The sequence below is a fragment of the Nicotiana tabacum genome, chromosome 7, assembly GCF_000715075.1.
Source record: "Nicotiana tabacum cultivar K326 chromosome 7, ASM71507v2, whole genome shotgun sequence".
NCBI classification, from domain to species: Eukaryota; Viridiplantae; Streptophyta; class Magnoliopsida; order Solanales; family Solanaceae; genus Nicotiana; species Nicotiana tabacum.
Window position 1 is genome coordinate 16,496,187 of NC_134086.1, and position 22,608 is coordinate 16,518,794.

Here is a 22,608-nt window from a genome sequence, read left to right on the forward strand (position 1 = left end):
CATGATTAGAGTTTCTTTCCCGACCACGACTGGGGCCACGACCTTTTCCACGTTTAGCCTGGTGGAAGTTCGTCTCATTCACTTCAGGGAATGGACAAGAACTAGTAGGTCGGCTTTCATGATTTTTCATTAATAGCCCATTGTGTTGCTCGGCTATAAGAAGATGTTAGATAAGTTCAGAATACTTTTTAAATCTCATCTCTCGATATTGCTGCTGCAGGAGCATATTCGAGGCATGAAAAGTGGTGAAAGTTTTCTCCAACATATCATGATCAGCAATATTATCACCACATAACTTCAATTGGGAAATAATTCTGAACATAGCAGAATTATACTCACTGATAGATTTAAACCTTAGATGAGTCCAATCATATCGTGCTTGTGGAAGAACGACCATCTTCAGGTGGTCATATCTATATTTCAAATTATTCCACAGTATGACTGGATCTTTAACAGTAAGATATTCCATTTTCAGGCCCTCATCAAGGTGATGGCGTAGGAATATCATTGCTTTGGCACGATTTTGGTTTGATGCCTGATTTGTGTCTTTGATGGTGTCTGCCAGACTCATCGCATCAAGATGAATTTCAGCATCAAGCACCCAAAACATGTAGCTTTTTCTCGATATATCCAGAGCTACAAATTCAAGTTTAGAAAGATTTGACATTATTTAGGAAAAGAAAGTTCTTACCTCAGATATTCTCAAAATATTTGCTCGAGATGGCAGAGTCTCGTGTTGATAACGTGTTATAAAATAAAGACTATAAAGTAAAGACAAGTATAGAGAGAAACTGATATATTATTCGAATTCAAACTAATGTACATAATGAACTGAAATCTCTTCTATTTATAGAAGAAAGGAAGCTGCTCTGTAAGCTGCTACTACAAGCTGCTGTGTAAGCTGCTACTACATATGGATAAGCTTCTTCAGGAAGCTATTTACAACGGAGTACTAAATGAACATCCATAATATAATATATTTATAACAGGAGTGAATTTTTAGACCAAGAAGTAGAAAGATCAACTTGCAGCCTTATAAATCAGCTAAGAATTTAACAATATTGGCTGGCTGATTTGATAAATTCTCTTGCTCACACCACCCTTAACAGCAGTGGCGGAGGCATGATTAACACTAAGGGGTCAAAATAAAAGGCCAGCGCAAACTGAACCAATAAAGGGCAGCTCGGTGCACTAAGCTTCAGCTATGCGCGGGATCCGGAGAAGGGACGGATCACAAGGGTCTATCGTACGCAGCCTTATTTGCAATAGGTTGTTTCCACGGCTTGAACCCGTGACCTCCTGGTCATATGACAACAACTTTACCAGTTAAGCCAAGGCTCCCCTTCTGCAAATTGAACCAATGACCTTACAAAGATTTTAAACCCCCTTCCGCCCCTCGACCTTTGGAAAATAGAAACTGTCCAAACATATTGACGGCAGGGGAGACTTGAAATCTCTGGACATATCAGGTAATGAAACAGTAACAAATTGTTTCTGTTTAGGATGATAGATGACAAGTTGATTCATCGACTGTCCATGGAAGAAAATTTCACCATTTTCACTGCACCACAAAAGCTTCATATTACATAAAAACGGTATGCAAATTGTGGGCAAGTTGTAAATTTTCATTAATAATTTCCAACCATCTTGTTCCATAATCCATATGTCCAATCCTTCATTGTAGTATGTGCCACCATATAAACTAAGACAACCTTTTAAACTAGTCAAAACAAATATATCCTTCACACTCACGAATTCTGGCATTGGAAGTTTTTTCACGTCATCTGATTTCACGTCATAGTATATAATTATAGAAGTTCTAATATCTACATAATCGCTGATTGATCCCCAACTCAGAGACCAAAATACACAACCTTTCTAATAGCTGATAGAAGTGGACAAGGGAAACTTGTTTTCTTTGTCCAACAACCCTTATTCAAAGAGTAGACAACATAAAACAATTTACATATCACAATAACCTTGTAGTCGTCAAGATTAGAATCATTGCACAATCCACAAGCTTTTGGGCATTCGTTGTCCAGGTTCAAATAAGGACATAATTCAAGAACTCGATATTTTGTGGTAGATGGATTCCACAAAACATACTCATTATAGGACTTATGGTCCTTAATAAGTACCAAACCATCACATGAGCACATGATTTCAGCACATTGTTGTAACCTTTTTAGAGGAAATAATTGTCTTTCCATCAAAATTAATTGAGGATTTTCGAGGTCTCTAAAGTTGAAATAACCAGTAGGTCTTTGTACCAATAGCTTTTTGCGGCCTAACGCTTTGGTTTGATGATGGTGAATTTTTGTGAATTCATCGTCACAGATTATAGCATTCCATGCTTTAGAAACAGATTTAAAACGTAACAAAGATTTAACTGGAAGCCTAGTAAGTATGAAAAAGATGGTATCAGTTGGAACATCAATGGATGTTTCACCTTTAATGGCTAGCCTCTTTTGAACTTTCTTCTTTGACATTACGATGTCTGCTATCATACGTGGTAAGTTGTTGTGTGAGGAGGGCTATTTACTGTACCTAAATATTTATAGTTTTTTTGTTTCTTTTCTATTTCTATTTGGAAAAGGAATTATTTTTTCCTAATTATATTTGGAAACGGGGAAATAAATTAGTGCAGATAATCTATATCTTCCATGCTAAATATTGAATGACTAAAACATTGAATGAGTTTTATGCCCTTTAAAATTAAAATATTTATTTCAAAAAAACTAAATACCTATTGGGTACAATTGTAACATTAAAAACTTACGTCTGTCCAACTTCAATTTGCATGGAATTCTAATAACTAATTAAGTGTCCTACCAATAGTTGAAGTTCCAAAGCTACACTAACCCTATCCTATATAGATAAAAATACTTAGAACCAGGGCGGAGCAAGAGTGCCGGAAACGGGTTTGGCCAAACACAATAACTTTGGTTCAAACCATATATTTATCTTAAGAAATTCATTAAATATGTATAAATTATTGATTAACAACTAAAATCTCGAACTCATAAGCTTGAAATCTTAGCTCTGCCTCGACATAAAACCACCTCCTTCAATTACTAGATAATGCTCCATAGAAGACCGGGATAATTCCAATGCAATAGGCCCTCTTACTGTCATTTCCTATGGCTACTCTTCTGCGAGGCTTTAATCATATCGTTTCCATTTCCTTTCCACGATAAAAAATTCCAGATGAATTTACATTTCCAGGATTAAAACCAAATTATTAGCGTCACAATCACGCAAGAATACTGATACAGAGAGTATGATTACTCACTCGCTACCTCCTTTACAAACACAATCTACACCGACATGTGGATAACAAATTTATATCCAGAGTACAGATATCATACATCTAATGTGTTGTCAGTCGAGCTGTTTAGTCCAGTCAAAAGGCTGCCAATCTCGAATAAAACTAGCAACAGCTTGTCTCTGTGTCTCCACTGATTCACGCTTCCGACGCTGCTGATGCATGTCTTCAGGTGGCAACTTCAACATTCCTCTTACCACATTGAGGCCAAAGCTGCTATTGAACTGTGTTTCATCGTCAATTACATGAACGAACCCCTTGTTTAAGCCGAATTCAACGTGGAAGTATGGAAAATCCTTTGGAATTGAGGACCGCAACCCTTTCACACTTGTATCTATGAGCTTCTTAGCATTGTGTTGACTCCATTCATCTTCTGCTTCATCAATCGCCTACAGTGAATATTTGTTAGGAGCAAGTGTAGAAAAGAACACTAATACAATGACATAGCAACAAATAGGGCATAGAAGAAAGGGAAAGCACAAGTATGAGCGTGAATGGAAGTGTAACCACGAGTATCTCTAGCACGCTATGCCAATCTTCATTCTTAGCGAGAAACAAATCCTAAGCTTGATTCTGAATATCCATAGGGTCTACTATTAAGAGCCAAGAGACAGTTCTATGTTTTCTTTCGCATCGATACATAAGCATTTAGCTAAAAAGAAGAGATGCAATTGTGAGAACATTAGCTTCCACCAAATAAGCCTAGTACATCCTATGACTTGTTAAGAGTAGAAAGACCAAGAAGTGGGACTTACTAGCACTGATCCTAACGACATTTCATATTTCACAGTTTCCGACCACTTTCTAATCATATTGACTAAAAGACAACTGGTAATCTTCAGATGCTTTGTCAAAACCACCTTCATAGCACAATTAGGAAGTCTAGGCAATTTCTAGATCCCAACAGAGAAATCCCAACTCATTCCAAACCAAAACTTGATAGACAGTAGCTAAAATAATAAAATGGCCAACTTATAGGATGGTTTTGCAAACCTTCTTAAAGTACAGAGGTCCCTGCTTCGCAACTTCCTTGGGCATAGGAATGCACTCGATCAAACAATGCCGCTTTTGCCGGGCCAAACCCATCACAGTCTCAAGAAAAATAAGATCCTTCTCCTGCTTTGCAAACATCATTATGAGGCATTTCTTGAAATTCCTAAACTCCTCCCAGACATTATCATCCAAAGATCTTGTAGCTGATTCATGCTGTTCAGAGAGCAAGCAAAGGTCATTATGACAAAAAACAGAGGATTGGGAGCAAAGATAGCGATATAACAAGAATTTTGGCAGCAACAACGTCCTCACATATCTTCCACAACAGAAAACATTTTCTTCTGATGTAAATGATTTCTTGAAATGCAGTAACACGGACAAATAAGAACATGGATCTCCATATTGCTAATACGGCATTCTACCCAAGAAGATAGCACACTAAAGATTATTTCTTCGAAATTCAATTAGTTGTTTAATTATACACAAGAACGAACGAAAAAGATAACCTACAGATATATGACCAGAAAAGGGCTCAAAGTCACCTGCATTGTCAAGATGCAGCAATGACCTGGGACAATCGGCTGCCAAACTGGCAGTGATAAGTAAGTGAAATTTGCAATGGCAACCACCAAGTGCTTTGGTCTTGTTGGATTCTCAAAGCAGAATTGGCATCTCTCTTGCTGAGTCAAAACGCGCCTTGCATGATGAGCTACCTCAAGAGATTTCTGATTCTCCATTCCTACTTTTTTCCGGGACTTTCTCCTCGGCCCATCATCATAATCATACTCATCATCTGCCTGACCGTACGTACTATATTGTTTGTTTTGCACTATCTTCTGAGCAAGATGCACATCAGCATCCTCCATTTTCTTATTTTGCCGAGCAGATAGGCCATGCATCACATATCTAAATAAAGGATAAGAGCCAGTACATTCAGCATGCTGGTAGGCATTGAGATCAAAAAGATAAAAAGAACTATTCATCAAGTCAAGAAAGCCACAACTGACAATTCAGATATAAAATACCTGCTTGTGCTCCCATGAATTGGTGGTCTGCTCGATACATCATTAGCAGTTTGTTTCATTTTCATCTCCTCTGCGTCTTTCTGAAAAAGAAAGTGATACACTATAAGTTGAATACAATCATGGAGCCTACACAGTCCGCTCGAGACTAAGTGTCATTAAGTCTTATAATAAACCCCCCCTAGTAATTTGCTTAAGAAACGGCAAGCTGCCCAACATGGAGATGCTTTAACAATGTCACTAGTTTCGAGAAAGCGGCAAAGAAAGAAATTTACAGACTGATCTAGCTATCAATTTAGAATAAAAACAATACTAGCTAAGAAAATAAGATCTGGGAAAGATGAATCATTTTTGGCACCTATGACCAATAGATAAAGCAGATGACACATTACAAACTATTGGTGCGTTTTAAAAGGCCAGCAACATCAAATATCAGTGATGTTACTTGAAACACACATGGTCTTGACTGTCAATTTAGAATAAAAACGATACTAGCTAAGAGAACAAGATCTAGGAAAGATGAATCATTTAGGAACCTACGACCAATAGACAAAGCAGATGACCCGTTACAAACTACTGATGCGTTTTAAAAGGCCTGCAACATCAAATATCAGTGATGTTACTTGAAATAAAATGGTCTTGACTAACCGTCGTGCTATTTGAATAATCTACAGAAGAGAATGAATTATTGCTCACCAGAAGTTTTTCTGCTTCATCGTGCATCCCTCTCATGCGAAGCTGCATCACTTTTGCAGCTAATTGATTTGCAGTCAAGGCTGGTTTGATATTTGTTCTATCTTCACTTGTTTTCTCATATATTGGTAAATCTGGTTTTGATTCCGAGACTCCAAACCTTGGATTTGAAGAATCACGAGCACGACTGGGATCACCACTCTTTTCATTCATAAATTCACGCATAAAATTTCCGTCGTTGGAAAATTTATTTACACTAGAAATTGCAGTGGCAATAAGCCCCGGATCAGCATTGGATATATTTTGATTTTTCTCTTTGCGCCATGATAAAGAATTTTTAGGGTTGGGCATTCGCATTTTAGAATGACCAGCGGATGCGTCCTGCAAACACATGTTTATGAGACAAGACCAATAAAACATAGCACAAAAACAGCCAAATTGTCGTTTCCTCTTAGTAAAGGAAACTACACCATTTTCCTTCTGAATTTAAAAGGATCAAGGCACAGATTCTTAGAAATGAGACTACTGCATAATTGTTTTAAAAAAAAGCCAAAATTAATTTAATAAAAACTTGATATTCAGATGTCACTCCATCAAGAACTAAAATTACAAACGTACAAGCGTAAACTGTAAAGAGAAACCACAGAAATACAAAGCAACTAACTGTCGTCTAATAGTAAATTCACCGGCTCACATCTGACTTTACCTTTCTAGCATAAGTCTGATTTCTTTTGTCTGCAACAGCTTCTTTGTCATCCATTAACCCTCGCCTCCTATCGTTGATAGCATGAAGATGAGCACGGGTAGGTGCAGCTTTACCAGAAGCCACAGAAACAGCAAGCTGACCAAGTGAGCCCCAGCGTTCTGCTGCCACCTGTAACTGTAAAAGTTAGAAAGTGGCCGCAATAGAAGGGCAAGACAAACACTGAAATGCCAACCTCATCAAGCTTCCGTCCTTCACGATCTGCTTGTTCTTGAGCTCGTCTCAAGGCTTTGAGCCTCCAACTTGCACCTCCATCACCAATAACAGCAGTAGACAGAAGTTGGCTACCACCAGTATTTGTTCCTTCTGAATCATCAGGATAACCACCTCCACCATCCTTCAAATATGGGTTCAGTTCTCTGGGATTTACTTTTATCACCTAAAACAAGAAACATACGGATGTCAGTCTGGTCCAATACATAACAATATCAAGCAGTGCGCCAAGATTACCCTTGCTTCATATCCCCTCAAAGAATTGAATAAGCAGCAGTACAGAGAATAATAAAGATTCAAGACAGTCGCTCACTATGCATTCAAAATAAATCTTGTGATACATTGGAATAAAGACATAAATACAAGGGAAAAGGTTCAGATTATCCTTGTACTTTGCGAAAAAGTCTAGATTTACCCTCCGTTAGAAGTTTGGCTCGATTAAGCCCTTTGTCGTTACACTTTTGGGCTAAATAAACCCCTATTGACTTAACAGACCTTTGTTTAAATTAATAAATCTCTAATCAATCTGATTAACTCCAACTACTACCATGTGGCTTAATTTTAATTTTTAACTTTTATCCCAAATTCTTCATCCCTCCTACCAACATCTTCCTCACTATTACCAAACCCTTTATACCCCTTCCTCCATAGATGGGGTTTTCAGTGGGTCCCTACTTTCACCACTCTTTTCCCGCCATTCCTGCTTCTCTTTACAATCTTCCGTGCTCCTTGAGGTATGCTTCTATTGCTATCAATAACTGTTACTTTAGTTTCTCTATAATTCTATTTTTTGTTGCTCTATGCATATTACATTCTTAAAGCAATAATCTTTTATCTCCTAATGGCAAGAGGACCAGCAAGAAATCTCTTTATCTGTATTTATCCAAGAATAACCTATCCAAGTTCAGATTTTCTCACTTTCCAGTAGCTACCTGCATACCCAATTTAGAGAACCAAAAAAAAATCCAATATTTTCACATTTATGGACACCCAATAAAAACCCCACCTCAAATTTCACCTGTATGGTTTTGATAAATGGAAAAGATTTAATCTTTTTAATTTTTATGGACACCCTTTTCCACAGTGGTGGAAAATGAAGATAATGAATCAGAAATTTTTAATTTGGATGCAGAAGAGAATGAGTGTGAAATGGAACATCAGATTGAATTTTGTTCAAATAGCAAGTCGTGATCCGGTGAGAAAATATAGGGAGCTTAGAAATGCTCCCAGGGGGGGGGGGGGGAACAAACTAAGTAGCATCAATGGTGGTAGGCTAAAACATGTGCCACTGGGAGTTAATATTAAACTGAGTCAAATGGCTCGGGTTAAATGGATGTGGGTTAAAAAGGCCATCCGTGGGCATTAAGACACAAAATAATCTCAAGCAAATCTGTTAGTCAATAGGGGTATATTTAGCCCAAAAGTGTAACGGCAAGGGCTTAATTGAGCCAAACTTCTAAAGAGTGTAAATCTAGACCTTCTCGCAAAGTACAGGGGTAAATCTGGAGATTTCCCTAATACAATTAACAAACGAATGGAAGAATTGCGGAAGACTGGGAAAAAGCAACTCTAGTATTACAGTTTTTTCAATGTGAACAATATATGACATGTCAACTAGCTCTAGCTCTTGCATCCTTAACATAAACATACTGATTAAAGCAAACTACATATAAAACAGAGGGTATGGCTTGGTAAGCAAGCACGCAATATTGTCCCACTATAAGACACGATAAATTGGAAACAGACTAGTATTCAAAGTCGCACAAAGTTATGACATCAATTAAAAATATACCTCTTCGGCTGGAGCCTCCTCAGTTGAACAGTTGGATGCTGGTTCAGGAATCTTATCCACATTGTCTTTTGGCCGCAGCATCCAATCCAACCCTATTTCTCTTCTCAAAAGTTCATGATCATTACGCGACTTAGATCCACCAGTGCCATTATCTTAAAATTCCACCAAAGAAAAATAACGCAATAAATTACTCCATCAGTTAATCTTGGGGAAAGGGCTATTTAAAATTAAGTGGATAATAACTTAATTTATGCTTACCAAGCAAGTTATCTTCCAGTTCATCATCCTCACTCCGAATATGTCTATCTTTCTTACTTCTCTTCCTTTTTTCACTTTCAGACTCAGATGAAGATCTTCTGTTTCTTTCTTTACTTTTTCCATCCTTGCCTCTTCTCTTCTTACTTGTCTTCCTACTACTGCTCTTTCTCTCATAATCAGAAGAACTCTCACTCCCACTTCCATCTGAATACAAGGACAAATCGTCATCTGAGGCATACCATTTCTTTTTCTTTGACCTCGCTCTTATTTTTTCAAGGTCGTCATCATCTGAACTAGTGGAACGAAATTTTTTCTTTTTCTTTCTCTCCCTTTCCTTCTTATGACCAGATTTCCTCCTCTGTTTTCGAGAATCATCCAAGCTTTCATCCTTTGCCTAACACAAAATTAGTCGGGAGCATCAGAGGCATGTAACTTTCTCATACATGACCAAAGAACCCAAAAAGAAAAAGGTTAAAAAATTATCCACCCAAACAAATAAGAAAACTTTTGTTCACTAATTTCAAGAAAAACATTCATCAACAATCACAAAAAAGAACAGAATTTATCTTGACACCAATACGATTCATGCTACTTCATCATTATGGACTTCTACCGTGTGATGACAAAATGTCAGTAGCCTCACCTTTTCTACTTGCTCGCGTGGTACGAACTTCAATCCCAAAAGCATGCTCTTTGTTTGTCACCTTAACACCAAGTTCCGTAGAATTTTACCTTTTCAAACACTATCCTGGATCGTGAACGCGGGATGCCTTGCACCGTGCTGTTCCTTAAACACTATCCTGGAAATCAAGATCAAAATATAATAAATTAGAGTAGTTGAGCGATTGCAACTTACAAAAGATTATAAGAGTAACTTTTACTAATATATACACAGCAAAACGTTAATGCTAGAGGGGTTACAACCAGAATACAATAACCAGCACACACAGAGGCGGATGCAATGTATTGATATTGGGTTCAGTTGAATCCAGTATTTCTACCGTGAAGCATAATTTTATGTGTCAAATTCACTACAATTACAATATGTTGCATGTATGAACCCATAACTTTAAAACTACAATGGGTTCAATGCTAAGAATCTTCAAGTTTGAACCCATAGAACTTAAATCCTAAATTCACCTCTAAGCAAACGTTATGTAATTTGCCAATGAAGGCAATCATGGCACTAGGTTCATAGACAGATTATATCAATGACAGTAGTGTCAGGGCAAGCTTCTACTCCAAGAACTGAAAACTCACAGAGCACTGTAATGCGTACAAACAGAATTTTGGATTTAATAAATAAACCTTTTGGAGTCAAATACACATGGGAACCGGATTTGAAAAAGCAAATCAACTTGTACGATAAAGAAAAGACCTATGTAAAGAGCAAATTTGAGGCTTAGCATAAATAAAGCATCGCAACCTAATTCAGAACACCAAATTTCATACTCCTATGTACGTTAATTAGTTCCTATTTTTCCTAATTAATTCAAAATAGAGATTAAGTTCTTTTAGTGGTGAGAGAAAGAGATGATAAACTAAAGTCGAAAAATTAAAATTTGGAATAAACTGTTTTCACAATTCACAATTTTATTATGCACTTTCAATTTTTCCGCTTAAGAATTGAGTTATCTGAAGGAGATATAGAGGTAAAGAGGAAACTTACCGCTGAATTAAGCCAGAGTGCTGTTGCAGGCGGCGGAGATCGGTGGCGATTCAATTGACTTCGGCGAAGAACAAATCGGCGATCGATTGACGCACGATCGAATGGGGATATGAATTTGTTGGGCCTAAGCAGATTTTGCACCGCTTACTTGGTCCAGATTTTACTTTGATGGGCTGCTCTTTCGGCCCAATAAATGTTCTCTCAATGCCAATGGACTTTGCTTCCTATTTATACCCTCGTAGAAATTACACTAGATAGCCGCTTTAAAGGGCTGCTATTTAGGAATTAGTCAATGTATTTTGAATTTTAATTTTTCAGTTTAATTTTTCTTGAACTGTCTTGAAATTATGATTTTTAGTTTAAGAGCCCGTTTGGCTTAGCTGATTTAGAGTAGCTGATAAGCATTAGGTGTTGAAAAGCACTTTTAAGTGCTGAAGCTGATTTAAAAAATAAGCATTTACATGTTTGGATAAAAGTGCTGAAATTAATAATAACCAGCAAAAGAACTGGGTATACGAAGAGTTTTGTTTTAAAAAGAAGTATTTTAGGGATAGAATAGTAAATATTTTGGTCAAACCTAAAGTGCTTATAAGCTGAAATTTGATAAGTTGGGGGAGACCAACTTATGGCTTTTGGCTTATTTTTGTCTTATAAGCAGTTTTAATTTTACCAAACGCGTAGATAAGCCAAAAAGTATTTATAAGCCAGTTTGACCAGCTAATAAGCTTAGCCAAACACCCTCTAAATTTTCAGGACAAAATAAGTACTGACTAATCCTTGAATAACAACCCTAAGAATGGTTGTTTGTGCACTTCCCCCTATTTCCTTATGAGTCGTTTGGTACACTTACTAATTTTGTGAGAACTATAATGTAGTATTTTAATAATTAATAATAAAATAATTATTGTGTTGATTAATAATAATAACAATATTATTGTATGATTAATATTTACTTTAAAATTATATTTTTTTTAAATAGTAGTTTACTCCTCGTCATTGGTACAAGATCTTTATTATAAAAATATTTTTCATTCACATTGTAAGTGAAATTAGGAGATTATTTCATCTTTATAATATGTTAAGTCAACACGTCAAACTTAGGTAATGATAAAAATGTAAAATGAACTGTTGATTAAATATTATTTCGTGCATTGCACGGGGTTGTTTAGCGCGATATACTTCTTCAATATGGTTTGCAAGCTATTGCATTGAAGCAGGATTTACTTAGGCCTTAATTGTTTTTATTAAGATTAAGACGTCTGAATCTGAATACATATCTTAATATTAATGTGTATTAAGAATAAAACATTTGAATACACATCCGAATACTAAATAATTAAGACTGTTTGTTCTCTCTACATTTGAATGTGTAAATGTTCTGTTTATTTAAAAATTAATAAGTATAAATTCAAATAAAATAGTACTAATTAATTTACTACTATATTAATAAAAAATTAAAATTATATGGTGGTTGGTGGCGATGATGGCTAGCATGGTGGTCGTGGGTGCCAACTAGGTAGTAGTTGATGGTGATGTTAGTTGATAATGGTGATTATGTGTAGTAGATGGTAGATGACAGTAGAAGTTAACTATGGTATTTGATGGTGGTGGTGACTGATAATAGCGGTGGTTGACAACGGTGATTGGTTATTGTGTTGGTAATCGTGGTTGGCGGTGATGGTTGTAAATGATGGCTAGTGGTAATGACAACTAATATTCATGTTTGACAACGGTACATGGTTGTAGCTAGATGATGGTAATGAGTGGTGATAATCTACAATAGTAGGGGACAACAATAGCAGTGGTGATGAGTGGTAAAAGTATAGGAGTAATAGTGAAATATCGTTCCTACAAAAAGTCTTGAATGTATAATATCTTAGGGTGTGTTTGGTATGACGAAAAATATTTTTCAATTTTTCATTGTTTGGTTGCACAAAATAGTTTGAAAAATATTTTCCTAGATATCACATTTTTCTAAAATTGGAGGAAAATAACTTCCCTAGAAAAAGTTAGGAAAACATTTTCCAAAAACTCCACATACCCTCACATCTAACCCCAACTCCCTCCCCATTCTCTTCCCTACCCCACCTCTCTCACCCCCTCTCTCCAAACATGTTTTTTTCTTCTTCAGATTTCAGTTTTTGTTTTCTTTTCCGTCACCGCCCACCCTGCTAACCCCCTCCTCGATTTTTTTTTTTGTATTTTTAATTTTGTGGAATAATACTGGATATGTTGCTGTTATTGTTATTGTTTGTATTTTTAATTTTCTATAACAAAACTTCTGCAGCATCCCCCACCTTAACCCGCCGCGACATTTTTAAAAAAAAATTCAGTTTTCAATTTACATGCTCGAAATTTTACGAAGTCCAAAGTTATGAGTTCAAAGGTTTATGTATTTGGAAGTTTGTGGGGTTAAAAATTATAGAGTTTACGAGTTCGAAAGTTTATGGAATTTGAGGAAGGTGATGATGGGTAGTGGTAGTTTATAATGGCGGACAATGCCGGCTATGGTTATTAATGGTGATGGGGTGGTTGGTTGTGGTAGTTGAGATGGGTGAGTATATGGTTATGGCTGAGGATGATGGTGGTGAGTGGTAGCAGTGGTGGCGGCTATGGTTGAGGATGGTTGTGGCGGCGGCTATGGTTGAGGATGATGGTGGTGGTGGTGGTAGTAGTTGATAATGGTAGGCGGTGGAGGTATTAAGGCCTCATTTGTTTGCACTTAATGGAGGTCTGAATCTTAATCATTCAGATCTCAGACATTAAGTGTGCTTGTTTTTAAAATCTGAATCTTAATTATTCAGATCTTAATCATTAAGTTTGTTTGTTTTTTTTAAATTCACAACTACTTAATGGGTCTGAATTGGTCTGTATGATTAAGATCTATAGTAGAGACTTAATTTCATTAGGATGCTATCACACATTCATTATTAACTGCCACCACCACCACCACCTCCACCTCCACCACCATCACTACCACCACCACCACCATCATCCTCAATTATAGTCGCTACCATTATCGACCATCACCACCCACTATCCCTACCACTACGACCATCATCATTCTCACCCACAATCAACACTCATCCACCTCAACTACCACAACTGACCACCCCATCACCATCAAAAACTACAGCCGGCATTGACCATCATTATAACCTACCACCACTTGCTCACCACCTTCCTCAGTCTAACTACTACCACCACCCGCAATATTAACTATCACCACCACCATCCTCAATCATAATCGCCATCATTACCAATCACTACTAGCTACTAGCATGAACCACCATCATCAACCAAAACTACCACCAACCACCGCCTCTAGTCGACATTCTCCCGTTAGCCATCACCACCAACAACTATCATATTTTTAAAAACTATATATTTTATTGATAGAATATTAGATTAGTTAGTATTTCATTTGAATTTTATGTTTATTAATTTTCAAATAAAAATAAATTTTATACATTCAGATGTTAAAAGTCAAATAATCTTAATTATTTAGTATTCAGATTTTAATACACATCTTAATATATTCAGATGTGCATTCAGATTCAGACATTTTAATCTTAATATGCATCTTGATGTTTATATGTGTATTCAGATTCAGACGTCTTAATCTTAAAAAAACAAATGAGGCCTAAGTAATGAATGTGAATGATAGCATCTTAATGAAATTAAGTCTCTGTTATAGATATTAATCATATACACCTATTCAGACCCATTAAGTTGTGAAGTAAAAAAAAAACAAACAATTAAGATCTAAATAGTTAAAATTCAAACTTTATAAATAAATATTTTTAATATTTGAGATTTGAATCATTAAGATTCAGATATTTATTAAGTACAACAAATAATGCTTTAATGAATGGAATTTGAATAATGAAGATCCAGACCTTAATTAGTGAATCAAATAAGGCCTACGCCCAAAAAAAATCGTTGTGTGGCCAATTACGAGTGCTTCAAGTCTTCAACCGAGTGAATATTGACGGTATCTTTGTCGTTACTTATTCCAAGGCGGAGGATTGTGATCAGTGACAAATACATTAACCTTGTTTTGTCCTGTTATGCGAAAATCCACTTTGATTCTCATAATTTATTACTTAACCAAAAAACCACACGTGACTCCAAAAAGTTGGCCGCTACAGTGCATATATTATGATAATTGATAATTGTGCAGTCAGTACAATCACAGTATCAAGAACTCAAAAAATGATGGCTTTGAGATTCTCTATTTTCATCTTCATTATTTCTCTATGCTTCATCTTTGATTTTCAAGCAATATCAGCTCAAAGAGATGAGGAAGACATAACCATCAAAACAATGGAGGATTTTTCTGGGTACCCAATTCATGAACCTAACTATCCCAATTCCTTATCTTCACTCTCTGTCAACTCTGAAAGTCTACAGAAACAGGTAAATTTAATTAGTAAATCCCAGTATAGTAATTTTTTTTTTGGTTCAGTTTATTGTGTGTTCTTGAATTTTGTCATAAAAATTGAATCTTGAGTGACAAGAGCCTATGAAGATGTAATTCTTGTGAACTCTGAATTGGGTTTAAATTTCCTTTTTATTGAAAACAAACTTAAAAAAATAATGAATAATAAATAAATAAAAAGAAAGAAAAAGAGTAAAATTTTGTTTTGTTTGCTGGAAGCGTTGGTCTAGAAAATATACATAACTTCTAATACTTTTTATTTGTATTTGCATAATATTGGCATGAGATGAGTTTAAATAGAGTAACGTGGTCAGTGAGGATTTATATAGCCGACCACGACTTGTTTGGCAGTGAGGCATAATTGTTGTTGCGGTAAACTTTGGTAATGATGTTCATGTTACTAAGCATTAAGGAATCGTATAAAGTTCACTTTTTTCCTCGCATATGGAACTGTTAATTGATTATTGGTGAAACATGGGAGGTCATTTCTGTGATATTGTGTTTGAATAAACTGGAGTTTTTTGGAGGATATATTATGCGTTTGGGAAGTCTGATTTTTGTAAGGAAGGCTACTCTAACTTATTTCAATTGGTATCATATTGAGTGCAGTGTTTTTTATAATCTTATCTAATCATAGTTTGTTATTTGTGTCATTCTAGATAGATGAGCTAGCAACTTTCTCGGATTCGCCTGCGCCGTCGGTCACCAGGATCCTGTACAGTGAGAAGGATGTATTAGCAAGGAGGTATATAACCAGCTTATAATAATCTTTTACTTATTTGACATTGCATATAGCCTATATCAGTTGTGCTTTTGCTATGATTAGGAGTTTAGAAACTGTACTGAGCTAAAAGTTGAGCAAATGCGGACTTGAATTTGGAGTAGCAGGTGTCCTCATTTCAGTACCTTCATTGAAGCTCTCTTCCTCTAATTTGAGTAATCACGGAAGAAGAACGGATTAATCAGGTGTATGACTTGGTAACATGCAAAATGTACTTTCTGGACAGTACTCCCGGTTTCTTATATCAATATTCCTTGACAGAAAGAGCATATTCTGTCAAAGAAGTTTGAAATGAAACTGCCACGAAAAGGACTCCTTTTATCCTGATAACTTCAGTTAGAGAACAAAAAATGGAATTGTAGCTTTTGTGAAGGGTAAAGTGAAAGAGTGTTGGGTTTATGCTGATCAACAAATGGTCTATGCTTGTCTACCGAAGAAAAAAGACATTTTTAAGGAAGTAAATGTTACACAGGGGAACCCAAAATGAAGGACAGCTATGTGGACAAGAGAGAGGAATTTCATACAGTAATGAACTGAATAAAAAGGGGTGTCTTTAAGGCAGTGTAGCTGGGTTTCAGTTTGGTGAAATTCTATAGGTTCCTTCTGTGTGTTATGATTGAAGTTCCAATTTGATGCGTGATCAATTTGTTTTGTTTCTGACTTATTCTAGTGAGATTAGATGATTTAACAAGTTTTGAACTATTGTTCTCTTGTAAGATTTCTAGCTTGTTGCCCATAGATCCGTATGGAATGCATATTTCATTGCTGACCAATCTCACAAAAAGCAATATTCGAAGCATTGTTGTTGCTTCTGAGAAAGTAAAAGATAAACACATCTGGATTACTTGTTGCTTACCTTGTCATGCAGGTATATTAAAAATTTGATGGAACTTTCTGGTCTCTCTGTCAGAGAGGATGCCGTCGGGAACATTTTTGGTCGGTGGTAAGTGTGTATCATGATGCTTTTCTCCATTTATCGTAAAGCAGAAGTTGCAAGACACTTGTTTATCTCCGTAATACTCAAATACCGAATGTTGATTTTCTGTTTCCTAGACTCAAACTAGGCGAACTTTAACTAATTTTTGAAATATTTCTATTTCGATTTGATACGAGGAAATACTTTTCATGAGATTTTCTGAATATCTACATTTTAATTTTCCAAAAGTGAAAAATGTCAATTAAACTGGCACAGATTTTTAAAAGTCTGGCTAGCATTGATGTAGGTAATATGATCTATTTAAAAGATGAGTCTGATTTGAACATTTATTTGCACCCATGTCTGCTTGCGTTGGGTCTATGATATGTCAAATATGACTTTCATTTGGTGGTTCTCAGGAATGGCTATGAACCCGAGCTCACTCCTGTTTTAACTGGCTCTCACGTTGATGCTATACCATACTCCGGGAAGTATGATGGCGTGGTTGGTGTTTTGGGTGCAATAGAGGCCATTAATGTGTTAAAGCGGTATGCACAATATCCTGACTGTTCAACTTTAACAACTCCGTCTACCGTCAGACTCAGTTAGTTTTAAGAAAATCCAATAATATAGCTTAGATTTTTATTTCTCTAGCAAAAATAAATAAATTTTCATTTGGAAGAATTAAGTTTTCGAAACATAAAATAAACTTCCGTTAAGATGACTTTGGTTTTTGTTTGCATTACAATTCTGGAGTATTAGAAAGTCTAAACTTTGTTAAATGAAAACTTTAACACAAAAATGCAATCCTGTGCTTAATTGAGTTGCTCTTATTTGTTACTCATGATTATGTTTCTTTTTGGAGGGTTGTTGTCAGAATGCTCCTTATTGATTTTTGTTTGATTGGGTTTGTATGCCCTCGTGTAAGGATAACACTCAGCTTTAGTTATGCTTTATGACCAAGATTTACATTAACGGGAAAATAACAGAGGCTTAAGCAAGTGTAAAAGTGTGTCTCATTAACTATCTTTAAGTCATACAATACTGAAACTGAATGAAAAAGGAATGAAAAATCTTTCATTTTGGAAAAAAAATATTATTGAAGTTGTGTTGGTATCAGATTTTGTGATGGTTTTGCTTATTCCTTCATTGAATGCTTCTCAAACATGCGACATATTTATTCAAGTTTAAGCTAACTATGTATGAAGGAATTGGCTAAAGTTTAAAGGATTGTGACCATTTATACTGTAAAAACTCTTTTGCAATTAAAAGAGGGTATTGGCCGAGTCATGGAACTCAGAGAGCTCAACAATTATAGATACACTTTGCATGTGGCTGCTACGTTGTTTGACTGCAGAATTCTGTCCTTTGTTTGCTGATTTAAAATCAAAATTACGCAGGTCGGATTTCAAGCCTAAGAGGTCATTGGATGTGATTATGTTCACTTCAGAAGAGCCCACGAGGTTCGGGATCAGCTGTCTCGGAAGGTTAGGAGCTTGATCGCTTACTCCAGCACCTTAGTGCTTAAGCAAATGAATTCACGGAATCAGTTTCTCTGATGAACGGCATACAATAGTTAGTCAGTTCCATTTGGTTTTTAACTGCTTATATTGCAATATAGGAGTATCTATCTGAGCATGTCCCGTATCCAGTTGAGATTCTGATGGTCATGATATTTGCAGCCGTTTGCTAGCTGGAAGTGTACAACTCGCAGAACTTCTGAAGAAGACTGTTGACGGCCAGAATATTTCCTTTTCTGATGCTGCCAAGTCTGCTGGTTACGAGAATGCTAAGGGGGATTTGTCTGAAGTCTTTCTCAAGAAAGGAAGCTATTCTGCTTTCGTAGAGTTGCACATAGAGCAAGGTCCCATTCTAGAAAAAGAAGGTACGCAGCTTTTAAATGGTTATCCTATTCTTGATGATCCCATTCTAGGACCGATTTTAATGTGTTTCATATCAATAATAAAGCTGGTTTATCTTTCAATTTACAGGTACTTCCATTGGTGTTGTTACTGCAATTGCTGCTCCGGCAAGCATCAAAGTAACATTTGAAGGCAAGGGTGGCCATGCTGGAGCTGCACTGATGCCAGAAAGGTAACTGCATTTTGAAGAGCCAAACTTATTCCGTGATTCCGCATATCTCTCTGCCTGCTGACAACTTCTCTTTCATTTTCTAATTATGAATAAAGATGTGTTTCGTACTTCACAATTATTAAGATGGTTTTCCTGTCTACTTTGTGATAGACAGATAACTACCACCAGTGTCATGTTTTATGCTGTTGCTTTTGCTTGGAATTTCTTAAGAAAGTTTAGAACTTTATTCTATGAGAATTTCTGCTTATGAAGAATCCATTATGGCAGTTAGTGCATTGACTGTCAAAAATACGTGCTTGCCTTCTTCTTAAGTTATGTGTTTCTCATTACTCTAAGCTTGAAAACTAAAAGAAATTCTAGATTTGACCATTTCCTGTCATATACTTCTTGAAAACCCGTCTTCTTTGTTGTAAGCTCCCTATTGCCTGACTTGCATTGTGACTTCGAGCCGTAAAACATTTTGTCTGATTTTTAATTGATTGCAATAGGGAATATTAGTCATATATATATATTCTTTTCTGGTGCAATGTTACTGGTAATAATGTGTTCCCGTATATGGCTGATTGATCTCCGCAACTAATTTGGAACAGAAACGATGCTGGACTGGCTGCTGCAGAGTTGGCTCTAGCTGTGGAGAAACATGTACTGGAATCAGGATCCATTGACACTGTTGGAACTGTTGGTAAGCCGATTTTTTCGCCTCATACCAGAAGACACCGGTTTAGGGTCAACTACCTTGTGCTCTGATAAATGCTTTAATCTGCAAATCTGAGAATGGAACTCTCAGAGAAATTGGGGATTTATTAAAGTTTGGAACAACTAATTATTGTGAGTAACATTTATGAGTACAATAGGCATGTTGATGAACCTAGACCTTAACTTTGAGTTGTGAAAATAACAGCGCATTATGGTGTCAAATTAGAAGATAGTCAAACCTTCCGCTTCAGTACTATTGTAATCTCTCAATAAGATTTAATGATTTTTTTTTTTTAAAGGCATACTGAAGCTGCATCCTGGAGCAATCAACAGCATCCCGAGCATGGCACACCTTGAAATAGGTATACTTCCTGTCAAATTAGTGTATTTTATTCTCCACGAATCAAGTTCTTCTCTAGTTTATCACAAAGAGTAGCATTTCGTGATTTAAATATTCACATAATACTATACATTCTATCCAAATCCTAGTGCATAGTCTCTATTTGCTGTATCTGATAACAAAGTCATGTTCTTTTGGATGAAACAGATACAAGAGACATTGATGAAAGCCGTCGAAATCTTGTAATTGAGAAAATCCATCAGTCAGCTTTAGCCATTGCTAAGAAACGCAAAGTTATACTCTCAGAATTTGAAATAGTGAATCAAGATCCACCTGCCCTTTCAGATGAGTCAATCACTAAGGCGACAGAATTAGCATGTCAACAGCTGAATTTGACTCACAAGAGAATGATTAGTCGAGCCTATCATGACTCCCTGTTTATGGCAAGGTAAGTGATGGGGGAACACCTCCTTATTCGATTTATTTATGCATCTTATCTTCTTAAGTTCATAGGTCCCTTATGCTATCTGACCGAGATTTTCTACAACAACAAACCCAGTGAAATCCCACAAGTGGGGTCTGGGGAGAGTAGTCTGTACGCAAACCTTACCCCTACCTTGAGAAGGTAGAGAGGCCGTTTCCGAGATTTTCTACTAAACGTAATTCTGAAATGCTTGCAGAATATCCCCGATGGGCATGATATTCATTCCTTGTTACAAGGGTATGTCATCTCACTTTCTTTTGCCGCTAGTTGTATTTTCCCATTTTCTCTCTGTTCATTATATCTCTTTCCATTTTCTTTCTGTGTAGTTGATGTTGGTCGTAGTCTCTTCAAGTTAGGTTACCTATATTCCGTTTTAGAACACAAGATATTTGTGACACTAGGGTAACTGTTTCAGACGAATATATGCTGGATGATTATAAAAGAGTTACACAATGTATTAACTATTGCAGTACGAGGATTAGGGACAAAGACGAAGCATCTGCGCAAGTTCTAGCATAGTAATTTCATAGGAGGATTGGATTGATATTTATGCTTTGTTACTTATTGATTTTGCAGGATATAGCCATAAGCCTGAAGAGTTTTCATCTGTTGACGATATCGCGAACGGGGTAAAAGTTCTAGCACTAACTCTTGCCAAGTTATCTCTCTCATAATCCCTTAATTTAGTAAACACTTCCTAATGCTTCAGGGCATCTGTATTTTTACTTCTACAAGTAATTTATAGATAGTGAATTTCCTCCGATGTCTCTACAGCAGTTATTTTACTATATCGATGTTGTTTCTAGATCGATGTTGTTACTGCTTATTGGTACTGCTCCTTTTCATTTTGTCCTTGAGCCGAGGGCATCCGGTAAGGTCTGCGTGCACACTATCCTCACCAGACCCCACTTGTGGGATTATATTGGCTATGTTGTTGTTCTCTCTACAGCAGTTGGCTTTGTTAACAAATCATTTCACTTCATCTGCAGCATACCAATTGCTTCCATTGTTAGTTATGAAGAAAAATAATTTAAAAGCAAGTAATGCTGTGTAGTCAAATTCATAATTTCTGGTGTATTATACAAGATGGAGGATGTGAAAAAACTGAGAAACCTATGTCAATACTACAACAGATGAACTAGTTACAAGAATTACAAATCTTCTCCATAGGTGTAGCGTCAGCGGTGGATGCACAATAGAAGCTACGGGTTCAGGTGAACCCGTTAGCTTTGACTCATACCTTATATATGATGGATTATTATATTCAGCGGAAGCAATCCCAGTATCAAAATCACATGTAATTTAGACAACTAGCATAAACGGGATTTCACGGGTTACCTCTTGAAGCGTGAACATATCTCTTCTACCACGTGAGCCTTCAGTTCCATAACTTCTCAATGGAATCTTCATCACCCGCACAATCGTGATCCTCGAACGTTCCACGGTCTTCTACTGTGTTACCCAAATAATACCCGAAAATAGCAATTTCGTGTGGGCGAAATTTCTAGGAAAACTTGGCTGAAAATTTCAGCCACCATCTACTCATCCCTCTAGGTGGAAAACCTTATGTATTTATAGCACAAGTTTTAAGGGTTAAGACCCTTTTCCAAAACCTGTTGGGTTTTCTTTTCCACCAGAAAAATGATTCCTTTATTTCCTATTATTTAGGCACAGTAGGGACCACAAAATTTAATTAACAAGGCTTCAATTATGGAATTAATTTCTAATTTTCGAAATTAATATCTACCATAATTAATTACGAATTATTCCACTAAAAATCCGTAATTGCACTCCTTATCCAATTTCGAAATTCATCCATTAAATCTTATTTAACTCCCCATATTAAGATTCAGATACTAATCAAGTAAATTAAATTACTGACGATTTAATTTATTGATTATTTCCTTTAGACTTTCGCTTAACTTATTTCATGTGTCGGATACAAAATCCACCGGCCGGGTTTACACATGCAAACTTATAAGCTTTCATAAAGGTATATCATCAATCTCTAAACCGAGACATGGATTCCATCAACTAACTATTACTTCGCCAATGTATATTATTATTATCCAATTTACCAGGCATATTGACCCACGAAAGAATCTCGCCTTTTAATAAATCAAAACAA

At 36.3% G+C, this 22,608-nt stretch overlaps 3 protein-coding genes across 3 annotated transcripts; 1 reads left to right on the top strand and 2 right to left on the bottom strand.

Moving 5' to 3' along the window:
- Positions 1 to 1,853: 1,853 nt before the first annotated feature.
- Positions 1,854 to 2,489, bottom strand: LOC107818657 (F-box/kelch-repeat protein At3g23880-like). The gene has a single exon (XM_016644700.1). The coding sequence runs from the start codon at positions 2,487 to 2,489 to the stop codon at positions 1,854 to 1,856; it is 636 nt and encodes a 211-aa protein (XP_016500186.1).
- Positions 2,490 to 3,153: 664 nt separating this feature from the next.
- On the bottom strand, positions 3,154 to 10,927 carry LOC107818659 (uncharacterized). Its single transcript, XM_016644702.2, has 11 exons — positions 10,729 to 10,927; positions 9,703 to 9,859; positions 9,060 to 9,453; positions 8,802 to 8,953; positions 6,972 to 7,175; positions 6,740 to 6,907; positions 6,037 to 6,414; positions 5,344 to 5,423; positions 4,861 to 5,224; positions 4,319 to 4,531; positions 3,154 to 3,714 (listed from the first exon to the last, which is right to left on the bottom strand). Exons 2-11 carry the CDS (start codon positions 9,745 to 9,747, stop codon positions 3,382 to 3,384), a joined length of 2,331 nt encoding a protein of 776 aa, XP_016500188.1. The 5' UTR covers positions 9,748 to 9,859; positions 10,729 to 10,927; the 3' UTR covers positions 3,154 to 3,381.
- A 3,924-nt stretch (positions 10,928 to 14,851) lies between these two features.
- LOC107818658 (ureidoglycolate hydrolase-like) lies at positions 14,852 to 21,243 on the top strand. Its single transcript, XM_016644701.2, has 12 exons — positions 14,852 to 15,147; positions 15,829 to 15,914; positions 16,819 to 16,893; positions 17,286 to 17,414; positions 18,267 to 18,353; positions 18,549 to 18,751; positions 18,858 to 18,960; positions 19,551 to 19,642; positions 19,956 to 20,018; positions 20,204 to 20,444; positions 20,677 to 20,717; positions 21,057 to 21,243. The coding sequence occupies exons 1-12, from the start codon at positions 14,890 to 14,892 to the stop codon at positions 21,152 to 21,154; spliced, it is 1,476 nt and encodes a 491-aa protein (XP_016500187.1). The 5' UTR covers positions 14,852 to 14,889; the 3' UTR covers positions 21,155 to 21,243.
- Positions 21,244 to 22,608: the final 1,365 nt, after the last annotated feature.

Bases quoted from the DNA above. Each gene is read 5' to 3' on its own strand.
- LOC107818657 (XM_016644700.1), bottom strand. From the start codon at position 2,489: ATGTCAAAGAAGAAAGTTCAAAAGAGGCTAGCCATTAAAGGTGAAACA.
- LOC107818659 (XM_016644702.2), bottom strand. From the start codon at position 9,747: ATGCTTTTGGGATTGAAGTTCGTACCACGCGAGCAAGTAGAAAAG. The intron at 6,908-6,971 runs GTTGGCATTTCA...TTACAGTTACAG, and splicing joins AAGGACGGAAGCTTGATGAG to GTGGCAGCAGAACGCTGGGG. The intron at 5,225-5,343 runs GTATTTTATATC...TCCTTTATTTAG, and splicing joins ATTCATGGGAGCACAAGCAG to ATATGTGATGCATGGCCTAT.
- LOC107818658 (XM_016644701.2), top strand. From the start codon at position 14,890: ATGATAATTGATAATTGTGCAGTCAGTACAATCACAGTATCAAGAACT. The intron at 18,961-19,550 runs GTAACTGCATTT...AATTTGGAACAG, and splicing joins GCTGCACTGATGCCAGAAAG to AAACGATGCTGGACTGGCTG. The intron at 20,718-21,056 runs GTATGTCATCTC...TTGATTTTGCAG, and splicing joins ATTCATTCCTTGTTACAAGG to GATATAGCCATAAGCCTGAA.